Here is a 16,210-nt window from a genome sequence, read left to right as displayed (position 1 = left end):
TAAAGATTTGACTTCATATCACACACGTTTCACTGCTACAATAAATGTTAATGCTAAGTAAAAACGACGTGGCCATGGTGATGGGGTGAAGTTGTCTGAACTTTATTTCTTATATTATCGGGGCTGACGATTCTGTTCTGCATTTAAAAGACTGCGTGTAATATTATTGATAGGCGCTTACGGTCGAATTGTTCCTGAGATTAATGAACACTTCCACATAAAATCATTGGGTTCGGAGGGAAAAAAGAACAAGTAAGCAGGGAATGATGTTAAACTACCCTCTATTTGTGGCGCATCGAAAAGATCATGGATTGTGAAGTGGAAAAATAAACAGATGCGAGATTTGAAGGCTAGGCGTAAACATGCTTTGCCATACATTCTTGATTTGGGTCCCGGAAAGGGCGGTTGACTCCTTTTCCACTCGCCACGTTTCTGCTGTTTTCTTACAGTAAGAGGCGGAGTCAGATTCCCTACGTGTGTTTGTTGGTGACTGTACGAGAGCCACTGAAAAGTTTATTTTCACAGGATGAAATCGCAGCTGCTTTTGTTTCTCTTTGCCGTGTTTCTTCTAGACGAAGCCACCTGTGTGATCGGGAAGAAGCGGGGGCCGAAGGTGACAGCCAAGGTAGCTACACGATGTGTTCAGTGAGTGCCGGAGTCGGGGCGCAGCCACAACCACCCCATTCCACTTCGCCGAACCTGATGCTGACGAGATTGACACCAGATCTGTCCAATAGCACGACGCGCTGAAAGGAAACCCGTTCAAAGGCCCAGGGCAACTTCCAATCAGCATCGGCAGAGGGCGGGTCTTCAGATGTCACGATCGAATGATTCGACATTATATTGTTACACTGGGGCAGCAGTTTAGTTACAATGTAGTTCCCGATAGGAGGGACAGATAGGGACAGCGGTACAGCTTCCCCGCCTTTGGAAAAAAAACATGTTATACGTGTGGGACATGAGGAAAAACACAAGAGTTGTGGATGTCGCAGACATTTGCCACGTAACACTGCAGGTCCAGACATTCTGCGACTTCGTCTGTAAAACCATTATTTAAAATATTTCCGTTAAAGCAACATAGGATTAATTTGCCCGAAATAGTCAGCCGTTATACTGGGACGGGTGTTGCTTTGAAACCCTGGCTCCTGTAATTTGCGGATATATTAATTGAATGGTTTGAGAGAAAAATAGTCAGCCGTTTTTAAAACGATACCACCCTCATTTTAAAAAAACAGGTATTTGGCAAATCAAAAGTCATGTTCAAACACCCATTGCATCACTGTTATGATTAGTCTTCCCTTTCAGACAAACATTTGCAAAATACTTCTTAATGAGCAATGTGGCGTCCTTTATGAGGCAACCGCTCACTTTAGCAATTCTTGGGTTTCGGTGCTACATGAATCTCTGTTGAGAGATCTGCCAATAGCACTGTGAAACATGTAAGAGTGGGATGGGGCAACTCTATTTTCCCTTTCTCCTTGTGGGTATCCGACCTGTGTTAAGTATTTCTTCATGGCCACGTGGTTGATATTAGGATCTCTTGGAGGAATTACAGTTACAAGCCGCCATGTGATCATTCTATGACAGCTTGTTGATGCTGTAACAAATTGCATTATGCACTGCTACTGTTATCATTCTGTGTGAAATGTTATTACTGTAGACGTTACTTGTGGAGGCTGGAGGATATCGTTGAGGTAGGGCATGATAGGGAAGGATTTGAAACTAAGGATGAGAACTTCACTGGGGCACAAAGAGATACTGAAGTTTAGAGTGGATGGAGGTGATGGGAGTATGGGACTTTGTGATGGTGAGGTTGTGGGCTGTGGCGCTGTCATTTGTAATTTACGGAGGGTTGATGCAGGAGAGCATTAGAGAAGTTGGGCTTCAAGGTCACGAAGGCGTGAACGAAGGTTTTAGCAGCAGTGGAGTAAAAGTTGTGTGGGTGGGCAATGTTGTGAAGATGTGTGACAGGACAGGTATCTAACAACTCACTGCCACCAATTAGATGTAAATTTAGGGTATTTAAATGAGCCATTTCCTCTTGCAGTGGACTTGCGACATTACCTGTAAGTGGACCCTATGCCCCCCCCCACCCCCATGAACCTGAAGCTGCAACCTTTGAGGAGACCTTCTATGTCTTAGAACTCTCATAATCCTAGATCTCTGGTGCCCTCTGTGCTTTATTGCTCTGCGAGCCCCCCAGAAGATGGTATTATGAACACACCATGCTCAAACGGGGCTCAGGTTCTTATTTAGCTAACTGAATTTATTTGCAGATATTAAACAAGTACAACATATACAAAATTGCACAAGCTTATGTACAATGAAAGCAGTAAAGGGCCTGATCTTTTAAAACTACATTTTGCTTCTGAAAGCAGCCAAGAGGCCTAATACACATTCCAGCACTTGCTTTCAGTTCTGTTTCACAAAAGAATACCCTGGATTTCATGCTTTTGTGGTTCTCTCAATCTCTGTTAGACGCTTAAATGTTCCATTGGCCTTTGACTGCAGACTTCATGGCAAGTTCCAGGTAAACATAAAATAACGTCTTTAGAAGTTACATCACGTTGAATGATCAACCTCTCAATTTTAGTACTCCTGGCTTAGTTAACACATTAATACTGTTTGAAAGTTGAAATCAAAATAATCTTCTTAGAGCCATGTGACCATCTTAGACCACCCCAGCCTTAGCTTTATATTTGTACAGAGTACAACGTACTAATTTATATTTACTAGAGATCATCTCATGACATTCTCAGTTTGTTGGAGGGATTCAGAAATAGATGCTTAGAATTTCCGTAGGGGTTTTGTTTCGAGCTCCTGCAGTAACTTTGGTGGAATCCCTGGAGAAAAGGCATAAACAACTGTTAACATTGTTTCTCTGGCATTCTGCTAAGGTTATGGGGGGAGATTGGAATACCATGCAGAAATTCATATTGTTTTGCTTTTGTTCTATGTGTGTTGTCAGTGTCATTTTGCATTGATGTGTATGTAATGTGTTAATTTTGTGTCTGCCTGAACTAGGACTCTGCGTGTGAATGATGCATTTTTTAAGTGGATCTGTCTCTTTCAGCTATCTCTGTATTTCTGTAATTGTCTGGTTATATTTCTTGTAGATATCTTTTTTTGACTTAATGTTTCAGTGAACATATGAAAATGACGGAGAAGGAAAGGCCAACTGCTCCATCTAGCCCATGGACCAGTTGATCTCTTCCCGGTGAATCTGTGTCCCGGTTTCTGTTTCTGCACAGTCTGACTCAATGCTTTATTTGTGTGCTTGTATATGTGTTTTTGTATATGTGTTTTTGTATATGCTCTGATCTTTTGTAGAATGTGTACTTTTGTGGCTGCTGTTAGGGGCAAAGAAATAGTAGGGGAAGTAAAGCATGAAATTATTTTTAAATTATGGCCAGCGGAAGAGATGGAGTGAACAGAAAGTGAGGAAGAAGGTTGCAAGGTAGTGAGGTAAAGAAAAAGTATAGGGAATGCGGCTCAACAATATTTTGAAATTATGACTGATAGAGGGGATGGATTAAAAGGGAAGCGGGGAAAGAGGTAACAGGCTGACAGGTGGAGCGTAATTGGTGCTGGAGCAATTGGGATAGGTGGGAGTAGGCCCAATTGAGGGGAACAAGAGAGGAAAGTGTGTAATGGAAAGTGTGGGGGGAGATTGAGTGCCAGGAAACAGAATGGCCAGAGGTGAGGGACCCAGAGAATGGCTGGGGCCAATGGCTTGGTAACAGCAGGACTAAAGTGTGTGTCAGCCATGGCTCAGTGGTAGCACTCTCGCCTCTGAGTCAGAAGGGTGTAGGTTCATAGTCCCACTCCAGAGATTTGAGCATAAAATCCAGGCTGACACTCCCAGTGCTGCACTATCAGAGATGCCGTCTTTCGGATGAGACATTAAACCGAGGTCCTGCCTGCCCTCTCAGGTGGACATAAAAGATCCTATGGCACTATTTCGAAGAAGAGCAGAGGAGCTTTCCTCAGTGCCCTGGCCAATATTTATCCCTCAGCCAACATCACTAAAACAGAATATCTGGTCATTATCACATTGATGTTTGTGGGATCTTGCTGTTTGCAAATTGGCTGCCTTGTTTCCTATATTACAACAGTGACTACACTTTGAAAGTACTTCATTGGATGTAAAGTGCTTTGGTAGGTCATGAAAGCTGCTTTATAAATTCAAGTCTTTCCTTTTTAAAGTAGAGTAAAATAAATGTTTAAAGCTATATATAAAGTAATAGCTTTACATATTCAGTGGCCCAGAATTTGCTGTAGCTGGTCAACGAATGGCGCCCGCCGTTTGTTAGACTTGCCCTTGCTCATTTAATTTCCAAGAGATTTTGCACTGGAAGTTGCTGGAAGTGTGAGATGGAAATAGGGCGTCTGAGTGAACAGGGCAAGCAACTGTGTATCTCCTTAACCAATCAGATTGAAGGATTGTTAAATGAACAACGCAGAGTCTGAACAAGGAAGTGTAAGTTAGAATAGTGAATTCAATGTCAACTCAAGTACAGAAAGAGAAATAAAGAGAGGGAAAGATGGATTGGATTAAAAAAGAGAGAAAAAAGAGATAGAAAGAAAAAGTAAAAAAAAATTTTAATTTTAATTTTAAAAAAATCTCCAACAACAATTAAAACTTGAAGAAATGAGACTCCACATTTGAAACAGTTAATTTTCAGTGCTGGAGAGGTGGTTTGGCAGTAATTAACACTTATCACGCTATTAAAAAGGGCACTTAAGACTGAAATGGACAAACCTTGACTTTCTGTGGTGAGTTTAGTTTGCATTTACCACTCAAATACAGCAACTTCACGCTGTTCAATTTATTTCAATGGTGAGTCAGACAGTGAGGTGTGGTTTTCGCGAAGCTAATGGCTGAGCATCGTATCTCAGAAAGCAACTTCCGGATTTTCGCATTTAACGGTGCATCTGCCCCTCACCTGAAGTTGCTGTGTGATTTGCGCATAAATAACAGTGAGCGCCATCAGTCTCACTGTTATTTTGACAGCAAATTCTGGACCAATGTAGAAGGAAGCAGAAAAACAAGATGGCAGATTGAGTTAGGAGACCGACTTTGGAAATATGCTGCAAAGAGTCACATAATGGCTAAAGCTTGTAATCGTAATAGTTGACAGAGCAAAACTTAATTTACAATGGGGAAAAACTGACAAAAAACAGTGCCCAAAAATTGTGACAATAGGAAGTAAAGTTTATGGACAAGAAGTGCCTATCCTATGTAAGCCTACGTTAAGATTTTTAATGTATAGATAATGCACTGGATGGGTTGGGGGGGGGGGTGGGGGTTAAACTGAGCTTGGGGCCGAGCAAGACGCTGAGGTTCAGCATCTGGTGATTCAGCCTGAGGAGGCTGACAGAATCAAGGCCAGAGGCATTTAAGTGCTGGCAGGAGCTGAAAAGGTTTGTTTTGGCTCATCCGGGTCTTTATATCAGCCAGGCGGTTGGAGTGTAGCAACAGCCTTTGGAACTTGTAGAGGAGGCTGAGAAGTACTGAGTGTTGTCTGTGTATATGTGGAAGTTGACTGAATATTTCCAGTTGGTGACATGTAAGTGATGAAGAGGATCGTGGATGGACACCTAGGATACACCAGAGAGGCTGTGCAAGCAGAAGACACACTAGTGGAAGCATTGTAATGCCTGCATTGCAACCAGTATGACTGGAACCAGGAAACGGTCATACCGTGAAGGAATACTGCAGAAGAGAGTCATTCGAGGAAGCTGAAGCGGTTAACTGTGTTGAAGGCAATAGGGAGGCTGTGGAAGATAAGGAACGATAGTGAGCCATAGTCACAGTCAAACAGAACACCATTTGTGATCTATTATCTTCGCCATAAGGTTGTCCAGATCTATATTTAGATTTCCTAAAAGCTCACCAATTATCTGTTCAGTTGTAACATTGATATTCCAATTTCAGCCCTTACTAAAGTAGATAAAACGTTCACACAATTCTCCAGCCTCCAAATGATGATTCAGAGTAGAGTCAGCAAACATGTCAATGTAGAAAATTAGTAAAAGCTCAACAATGGCTTAAAAAGCTGATACAGCCCCCAAAAAGCTGACAATTTAAAGTCCTGAGCATCAGCTAAAGATGTGTGTAACAAGGAATTAAACAGAAAGTGCAGTGGGACACAACTTTTAATTTAACCTGTCAGTTTGTCTTTAACTGAAGGAAAAATACATGGCCTAGGCTTTTGCTGCCCCCTTAATTGGGGCACATCTCTGGTAATGTGGGACTTCGGCCTGCCCCTGATCCAGGTTGTATTTCCAGGTGAGCGTCATTAACATTCAAAAGGTGTGCTCCCCAGCTTGCCTTGCCACTGTGGTAGAAAGAGGCAACCACAAATCATACATCTTGATATACCTCTCTATATAAAATTCTTTGTTTTCAGTTTTTATGGATTTTTACTTATATGTTTTTTTTAAAAAAAACCGTGTTACTACATTCTACAATTCAAAGTTGCTTAATTTCAATCATTGGTTAATTATATAAAAAAGCCTCCTGTGCTATTATATTAAAATTGTTTAATTCATACTACTGGATAATTTGAGCAAAAATGACTTCAAATTAACAGGTGTAGACTGTATTTGCCTGTGTAGCATTTTTGAGGGGTGTTTCAGGCAGATGGAAATATTGTAATTCAGACCATACTCATCTCATTAGTTTGTAAGGTACAACTCTGATGAAGGTTTTCTACAATTTTAGGTATTCTTCGATATTCAAATTGGTGGTAAAGATGTAGGAAGGATTGTCATCGGTTTATTTGGTAAAGTTGTTCCATTGACTGTAGACAACTTTATCATCCTAGCGACAGGCGAGGTAAGATGGTGTTATGTTGCCATGAGTAACTAACTATTTATAATACAAATAATAAATACAATTTATTTCAGTATTTTATTTAGTACTCGTCACTTTTCCCAAATCTTTGAGCCAGTCTGATATTCCTCCTACCTATTTTGTCCAAATCTTGGTAATGTTGCAGAATTGTGTGTATGAATTGTTGTGACAATTTTTAAATGGCTAAATGCATCTAAATTTATATTTATTCAGACTTTACATCAATTCAAAACAGTTTTCATGTTGCAGAATCTGTAGTATCACTGTGGTTTAAGTCATGTAGTCCAAGAGTTAATTCACGGATGTGAGACCACCTTTAAGAGGTATTCTCACACTGCTTCTGCTTCATGCAAGTTGTGGTAGAAACATAGAAAATAGGAGCAGGAGTTGGCCATTCGGCCCTTCGAGCCTGCTCCGCCATTCAATATGATCATGGCTGATCCTCTACCTCAATACCATATTCCCGCTCTCTCCCCATACCCCTTGATGCCTCTGTGTCTAGAAATCTATCCAGCTCCTTCTTAAATATATTCAGTGACTTGGCCTCCACAGCCTTCTGTGGTAGAGAATTCTACAGGTTCACCACCCTCTGAGTGAAGAAATTTCTGCTCATCTCAGTTCTAAATGTCCTACCCCATATCCTGAGACTGTTACCCCCTTGTTCTGGACACCCCAGCAAGGGGAAACATCCTCCCTGCATTCTGTCAGTCTAGCCCTGTCAGAATTTTATATGTTTCAATGAGATCCCCTCTCATTCTTCTAAACTCGAGTGAATACAGGCCGAGTTGACCCAATCTCTCCTCATACGACAGTCCTGCCATCCCAGGAATCAGTCTGGTGAACCTTCGCTGCACTCCCTCTATGGCAAGTATATCCTTTCTTAGGTAAGGAGACCAAAACAGCACACAATACTCCAGTTGTGGTCTCACCAAGGCCCTGTATAACTGCAGTAAGACATCTGTGCTCCTGTACTCAAATCCTCTTGCAATGAAGGCCAACATACCATTTGCCTTCCTAACTGCTTGCTGCACCTGCATGTTTGCTTTCAGTGACTGGTGTACAAGGACACCCAGGTCCCTTTGTACATCAACATTCCCCAATCTATCACCATTTAAATAATACTCTGCCTTTCTATTTTTCCTTCCGAAGTGGATGACTTCACATTTATCCACATTATACTGCATCTGCCATATATTTGCCCACTCACTTAACTTGTCTAAATCACCTTGAAGCCGCTTTGCATCCTCCTCACAACTCACAATGCTATAATTAATACTTTAACGGCATCCAGGTGGTCACATGGACACCTTCAAGTATCTAATCTTAGAAAAGAGCCAGCCGCCAGCCATCAGCATCAAACTTGATGTCAAACTGCAGCGTAAATTTTACCCCCCCAATCACAATAAACAATGGACTGTATCCCAGTAGTTAATAATTGCATTAGATACACAAGGAAACAGATTGGAGTAAAGTATTGTTTTAAGCTTCTGTAATTCTTTTTCATTATTTTTAAGTACTGGTTTGTCATGTATTGTCTCCTCATTGCACATATAATTCCACCTAAGAGAACGGGCTGTTCCCATGCTTTCACCAATGCACTAGGAAATACGCAAAGAGTCACTGGGATGTTTGGCCCTCCTGTTTTCCCTCCCTCCCTCTCTGTGAAGAAGTGCCTGGCCTCCTCTTTGCTTTCCCATATGGCACAGCTGAGACTAGTGAGGAGTGTAAGAAATTGAGCAAACCTATGTCCTACTACTCTGACATATCACATCAGAGCAGTTTATACCTCATTTTAATTCTTTCTTTCCCTCTTTAAGTCCCCCTTCATAACATACCATCATGTAGCCTCCAGAATGAGCAGGTGACCTTTTCTCGGGTCTCTGCAAGTGGTGCTCACGAGCTGATTGCTAAGTGGTACATGCTAATGTGCTGGGTGACTCTCCCTGATTTATTATTTTTTCTCCTTGCTTCATCTCCCTCTCGTCCACAGGCAAAACTGAAAAATCTCTGTGGAAAAGTGTACCTGGTCTCAGTCTCAGGAACATACAAGATAATAAAATAGCTTACTTTAACTGTTTATCTTGTAGAATTGAGTCCGATAAACTAATGCAAATTGACAAGAAATTGTTATGCTTGGATCAGGTATCTATTTATTCAGGCCTTAGTGTATATGCTAAAAATCAAAGCCCTGACTCTAATCTAGATGAGATTCTTAGTTCAGTACAGGTTGCCAATGTTGGTATTTGAAGATTTTTTGTGAATATTTTCAAAAGGCATTTAATACATGGAAACATAGAAAATAGGAGCAGGAGTAGGTCATTTGGCTCTTCGAGCTTGCTCTGCCATTCAATATGATCATGGCTGATCCTCTATCTCAATACCATATTCCCGCTTTCTCCCCATACCCCTTAATGCCTTCTGTGTCTAGGAATCTATCTATCTCCTTCTTAAATATATTCAGTGACTTGGCCTCCACAGCCTTCTGTGGTAGAGAATTCCACAGGTTCACCACCTTCTGAGTGAAGAAGGAAGATAAAAGGACATTGATGAAAAGAAAATATGCACATTCTTCCTATTGTAAAATATTTGATGGGCCTATTTTTGCTTTCTCCTCAAGCGTAATTTACTTTTATGTGGTTACAGCAGGACTTTTAGAAAGTTTCGCAATAATCAAAATCTCAATGTCTAAAGAACTGTACCATAAATATATATTATGAAACATCCTACCATTCTTTCTGAACTCAAAAAAAATTAAACAAGTATCCTTTGAATCCCCCACCCACTTTAAATTGGACTCCTAATTTGAATTTCCTGTTTTATTTATCTAGCCTTTGCTCATATTTTTAACCTTCAGTTTATTTATTTTTTGCAGTCACATATCACTAGTACTAGATCTAACCATACATGCAAGTAACCAGTGGATGATTCCAAACTAAACAATTTGTCAATATAATGAAAGTAAAGTTTAGTGCAGTAATGATGTTGTGTCACTAGGGCCTAAATTTTAACAATGAGGCAGGGGGTCAATAAGCGGGTGGGAAACCCGGAAATTCTTTTCGTGTGTGTTCCCGAATGATCGCGACTCAATTGAAGCCACTTAATTCAAGTTCTGGGTTTCATGTCCTCAAGCAGCGCAGCTGGTGTACTGTACTCCCACATGATGTAATTTAAAGCCCACTATTTAAAGGGCCAATGCAACAATGCATTTTGAAGGAGAAAGGAGTAAAAAAGCAGAATGGAATGTCATAGAGGAAAGGCAGCACCCAGGTTCTCAGACACCGCCCTGGAGATACTACTGGCTGCTGTGAGAAGCAGGAGGGTGGTGTTATACGCACCTGACAGGAGAAAGAAACTGGATTCTGCCACGAAGAAGACATGGCTGGGGGTGACAGAACAGGTCAGGAGCACAGTGCCCCGGTCTTGGCTGCAGTGCAGCAAGCGATTTAATGACAATGATGCCTGCGACCACTTGCCGACTCAATCTCAGCCTTCGTAGGCACTACTCCTCAGAGAAGTCCAGGAAGCTTAGCCTCTGCTTGTAGACCCTCTCACGATGGTAGTGCCTCCTGCAACCTTGGCCCCTCCGTTAGTCTCTTCTCTGCACTTCTGCAGGTCCTTGTGGCACACCTCTGTCTTGTGGAGATGCAACTCCCAGAACTGCACACCGTGCCTGCCGCAGATGCTGATGTGCCTCCTCCTCAGATGTACTCCTGAATGCATCCACTGTGCCCCCAATCCTGATGTTGTCAGTTTGAGGGGATCCAAAATGTAGGTAAATATGTGCGAACACAAGAATTCTGAGTGTGAACGAAGAAATCTCAGTCTAAACACAAAGGTTTGTCTGAGAAAACTGATTGTCCTGCTGCACAAACTCACCTTTTCTTCACGTGTCAATCACTGGTTTCAAGGTCCAAATGGCTGCCGGCTGCTACTCGCTCAGTTTCCATGCCGTGTTTCAGAGGCCACGGGAGACACGTTCAGGTAGAGTTAAAATCGTTTGTCTGCCTCAAATGGTTAGGCTCTGAAATGCACTGCCCGAGGGGATGGTGGAGGCAGATTCAAACATGGCCTTCAAAAGGGAACTGGATAAATACTTGAAAGGAAAGAATTGGCAGGGCTACAGGGAGTGGGACTAGCTGGATTGCTTTTGCACAGAACTGGTGTGGACTCGATGGGCTGAATGGCCTCCTTCCGTGCTGTGACCTATGATTCTATGATTCAACACACTATTGTGACGTGAGGTGAGAGTGACTGCCCTTGACATCAAGGCAGCATTTGGCCGAGTGTGGCACCAAGGAGCTCTAGTAAAATTGAAGTCAATGGGAATCAGGGGGAAAACTCTCCAGTGGCTGGAGTCATACCTAGCACAAAGGAAGATGGTAGTGGTTGTTGGAGGCTAATCATCTCAGCCCCAGGACATTGCTGCAGGAGTTCCTCAGGGCAGTGTCCTTGGCCCAACCATCTTCAGCTGCTTCATCAATGACCTTCCCTCCATCATAAGGTCAGAAATGGGGATGTTCACTGATGATTGCACAGTGTTCAGTTCCATTCGCAACCCCTCAGATAATGAAGCAGTACGTACCCGCATGCAGCATGACGTGGACAACATCCAGGCTTGGGCTGATAAGTGGCAAGTAACATTCGCGCCAGACAAGTACCAAGCAATGACCATCTCCAACAATCAAGAGTCTAACCACCTCCCCTTGACATTCAACGGCATTAACATCGCCGAATCCCCCACCATCAACATCCTGGAGGTCACCATTGACCAAAAACTTAACTGGACCAGCCATATAAATACTGTGGCTACAAAAGCAGGTCAGAGGCTGGGTATTCTGCGGCGAGTGACACACCTCCTGACTCCCCAAAGCCTTTCCACCATTTAAAAGGCACAAGTCAGGAGTGTGATGGAATGCTCTCCACTTGCCTGGATGAGTGCAGCTCCAACAACACTCAAGAAGCTTGACACCATCCAGAACAAAGCAGCCCACTTGACTGGCACCCCATCCACCACCCCAAGCATTCACGCCCTTCACCACCGGCGCACAGTGGCTGCAGTGTGTACCATCCACAGGATGCACTGCAGCAACTCGCCAAGGATCTTCGACAGCACCTCCCGAACCTGCGACCTCTACCACCTAGAAGGACAAGAGCAGCAAGCACATGGGAACATCACCACCTGCACGTTCCCCTCCAAGTCACACACCATCCCAACTTGGAAATATGTTGTCGTTCCTTCACCGTCGCTGGGTCAAAATCCTGGAACTCCCTTCCTAACAGCACTGTGGGAGAACCTTCACCACACGGACTGCAGCGGTTCAAGAAGGCGGCTCACCACCACCTTCTCAAGGGCAATTAGGGATGGGCAATAAATGCAGGCCTCGCCAGCGACGTCCACAATCCATGAACGAATAATAAAAAAAATAAATGAATTCCCTTAACTACTTCAAATATCTTAATTGCCCCTTTGAATGTCATCCTGCCAGCTTTAAATGCCAGCGGGACTTCCAGGTTTCTGAAGCGCGCGCGCACCCCCAGATGCATTTGGGTGAAACGCGGAAGTGGGCAGGTATGAGACAGGATTCGTTCCCGCTTCAAACTTTTAAAATTTTTACTGCCCCTCCCGCCCCCAACCCACCTGTCCGTTGGGGTTAAAATTTACCCCTAGGTGTCACTAGCACCTGTTTAAAAACTGTACCATATTTACAAAGGATGCTAAGGACATCTAGAGCAGGTCATTATTACTGCATAATCTTACCCCTCTCCCACCCCATTCCCATTCCGCCCTTTGAATCCAGAAAGGTCTTCTAGATTCATAAATCTAGATTAAGAATGATAGTTTAAAGAAAAACCTTGCAGTTATATATTCCCCTTCATGACTCCAAGACACCCCAATGTGCTTCACAGCCACTGACGTACTTTTGAAGTATTGCACTGTTGTAATATAGGGAAACACGGCACCTAATTTGCGCGCGAGGTCCTGCAAACATCAATGAGATGAATTACCAGATAATCTTATTGAGCTGGTGTGGACTCGATGGGTCGAATGGCCTCCTTCTGTGCTGTGACCTTTCTATGATTCTATGATTCAATACACTATAAATGAATTCCCTTAACTACTTAAAGTACCTTAATTGCCCCTTTGAATGTCATCCCGCCAGCTTTAAATGCCAGTGGGATTAATCTTACTGATGTTGGCCAGGACACTGGGAGAACTCCCCTGATCATCTTCGAATTGTGTGATGAGATCTTTTACATCCACTTGAGAGGACAGACAGGACCTTGGGCATCTTATAGGGAAACGTAATCCTATTTTTTTTATAAAGTGACATATTTTCATAGTTTATTCTAAAATGGGATCCTTGGCCAAGGGTTCTGAACCACATTCGGCCAAGAAGAAATCCAGCTTGTAATTTTGTATGTGGGCAACTGTATTCTCCTTCCTACAGTTGATGACTGACTACATTTAGATTAGTTCTTTAATTTTCCATGGAATTTTTATTCCTAAAGAGAAAATATCTAAATCAGTGTTTTATAAAATTAATGCTCATCATTTTCATTCATGTGCAAATTTCATATATTGATAAAGCTTTTCATTAAGTTTTCTATTTTGGACACTGCAGGTGTTCTATTTCCCTTCAAGTTGGATTAAGATCATACCTGAACTCAAATTAATGGATTAAAGGGTTCCTTAGTATTTTATTGAAAAATATTTATTTTTTCAGAGAGGGTTTGGTTACAAAGGCAGCACGTTTCATCGTGTGATCAAGGATTTCATAATACAGGGCGGAGACATTACTTCAGGAGATGGGAGAGGAGGTAATGATTGTCTTTGAATTTTAAGTTTTCTTTGTAAAATATACTGCAAATACTTTTCAGTTTTTGTTATAACTTTTTAATGTTTACAGTGATGTTTTACATGAGAAATTGGTTTTATTTTATCAGAAAAACTGGAGTAGGGATTGTGATTTTTTTTGGTTTGCCATGTCCCAGAAGTTCTTAAAATCAAAACAAGTACCATTTTTTACTGATACTTTAACTTTTCTTGTCATATCCACTTACTGTATCTGCTAATCATTTTGTTTGACTTACATGGTGCCATTGAAAGAATATAGGACTAGTGGTCAGAGCTCAAACTAGAGACCTTTAAACAGATATTGCTATATCGTTACCTTTCTGTAAATAAAAGTGAAATACTGTCAGATTAATGCACATTGTGTAATGCACTTTACACTGCTCTTTGACGTTCTAGGGATAAGCATCTATGGAGAGACTTTTCCAGATGAAAACTTCAAGCTGAAACACTATGGAATTGGATGGGTCAGCATGGCCAATGCAGGACCAGACACTAATGGCTCCCAGTTTTGTATTTCATTGACAAAACCAAAATGGCTAGATGGAAAGCATGTGGTGTTTGGCAAGGTCATAGCTGGAATGGTAACGAACCGTTTACTTCTCTGAGTGACCAATTATTATACTGCATATAATTGTTTCCTAAAACCTTTTCTCTTTAGAAACAGTTGGTACATGTCCAAGTAGATACTATCCCATTAAACTGAGGACAGGCTAGCCAACTGAGCAGCAAGACAAAAGGTGATGGCCACAAACTTTCCAGCTATCTTCAGTTTTAGACTAACTACATCCATATCAATAACTGCTATCCAATCAGACGTTTAAGATCTTTTCTTTTCATTTTATTTGTAAATTTCTAAAGTATATTACTTATACAATGACCTAATAATTATAGGGAATCAAATCATCACATCAAGTCATCTTCGATGAAGTTCAACTATCTTCTATTAAATAATAAGGACTCTTTATACTTACTCACATGTTCTACATACACATTAAAGTTACATCCAGTACTCTCTTTGATGGCTTGCATGTGGACATGAAATAGAGGATTGTTTATATATTCAGGGAAGAAATGGCCTGCTCTCCATAAGTGGGAGTTCATAAACTATTTAGTCCCGTGCAACAACAGACAGCATTGAAACTCCCAGCAGCTGAGAGCAGGCTATGTTTTTATCTGAACATGGCCACAATACTTGTAAAAAAAATCCAGAAAAGAGCATGAGCATGAAGTGGCAGATAATTATGTGGCTTGAGCACAGCAATGCGGAGCTGAAAGATCAGGAAACAAAGTTGTTTTTCTGGTGCTTTATTGCGATTTTTTTGAGCGATTTAAAAAAAAATTATCCTCACTAAAGCCTGCATTGTATTTTCTGTTTCTTTGAATGCATTTTTATGGTATCAATCCAAGTTACATTTAAAAAACTGAAAAGCTTCCATGATTGCATGTTCTTAAACATGCTGTGCCTAATGTGCATGAATGATTGTTAGGTGGCTTGATTCTTTAATTTTCATACTTAAAAGAAATATATAGTGTGAGTTTGGCGCTTTCCTCGGGCCCCAGTTGTTTACACTAATTTCCACTGGTTAACACCCATTTTTACTTTCTGGCGTTTGTTCATCAGATTGGCAGGAAATTTGGATGTGAATAGATATCGACAAAATGGGCGCATGAATGGGCATAATTTAGGGTGTAACTTCCCGATTACATCCCCACAGGAAATTACAACCCTCTGTTGTCAACATCTATGATAAAGATAGAGACACATGGTAGAATAATAAAGTGAAAAATTAGTCATGATAATATGGTAGCTGTGGGGACTAGACACCCGGTTTTGCAGCCGGGGCCTGGAATGGTATACTGCCTCCCTGGAGCAGGTTAAGGGACATAATGGATCAGGTCAAAAAACTTCTCGAAAGGGATGGAAACCAGCCAGAAATTGTGGTTTACTTAGGAATGAATGATATCGCAAAAAATAAGATGGAGGTCTTGCAGAAAGAGGTTATGAGTATACGAAAAAGTCAGGAGCAGCTGGTTCATCGAGACTATCCTATCCCAGCATGGTGTAACTTCCATACACCATTACTCCCTCCCCATGCAATCTCCTAGGAGCCGGGAGGAAAAAGCTTAGGCCAATTTAGGAAATTCCTCTCCAACTCCCCCCGCCCCTCCGAGGGTGATCAAACAAGCTACAGAAAACCGCAATGACTGAGTGGCACAACCCCCAGTGGCCTACTTACCTTCTGTGTGTAGGTATGTTTGCACTCAGAAATTCGTTCAATTTCCTTTTGAATGCTTGCACTCATTGCATGTGCCAGCAACTTATTCCAGAAGTCAACAACTCTGCAAAAAGAAGTACCTCCTAGTATCTAACCTAATTCAATGCCTTTGTATCGTATACATGTGTCGCTGGTGCTCCCTAACCTATCTAGCTCTAATCCTTCATTATGTCGGTGAGCGGGGGGAAAGAGCGAGACCAGAGCGGGGATATAAACAGC

General features: G+C 41.8%; 1 protein-coding gene across 3 annotated transcripts in view; it reads left to right on the top strand.

The window, feature by feature from the left end:
- The first annotated feature begins 405 nt into the window (after positions 1–405).
- LOC137320978 (peptidyl-prolyl cis-trans isomerase C-like) overlaps positions 406–16,210 on the top strand; it is a 33,561-nt gene continuing 17,756 nt past the window's right edge. Inside the window, exons 1-4 of one of the 3 annotated variants that reach the window (XM_067983034.1) lie at positions 412–625; positions 6,728–6,841; positions 13,585–13,678; positions 14,112–14,296. In XM_067983034.1, the coding sequence (XP_067839135.1) occupies positions 527–625; positions 6,728–6,841; positions 13,585–13,678; positions 14,112–14,296 (492 nt within the window). In that variant the 5' untranslated portion in view covers positions 412–526. Of the gene's footprint in view, positions 626–848; positions 1,016–6,727; positions 6,842–13,584; positions 13,679–14,111; positions 14,297–16,210 lie in introns of those variants that run through there. The other 2 variants (XM_067983035.1, XM_067983037.1) reach the window with 2 other exon arrangements.

This window comes from Heptranchias perlo, chromosome 4, assembly GCF_035084215.1.
Source record: "Heptranchias perlo isolate sHepPer1 chromosome 4, sHepPer1.hap1, whole genome shotgun sequence".
In the NCBI taxonomy this organism is placed as follows: Eukaryota; Metazoa; Chordata; class Chondrichthyes; order Hexanchiformes; family Hexanchidae; genus Heptranchias; species Heptranchias perlo.
The sequence above is the reverse complement of the archived record's forward strand: the minus strand, read 5'-3'. Positions and strand labels throughout refer to the sequence as shown.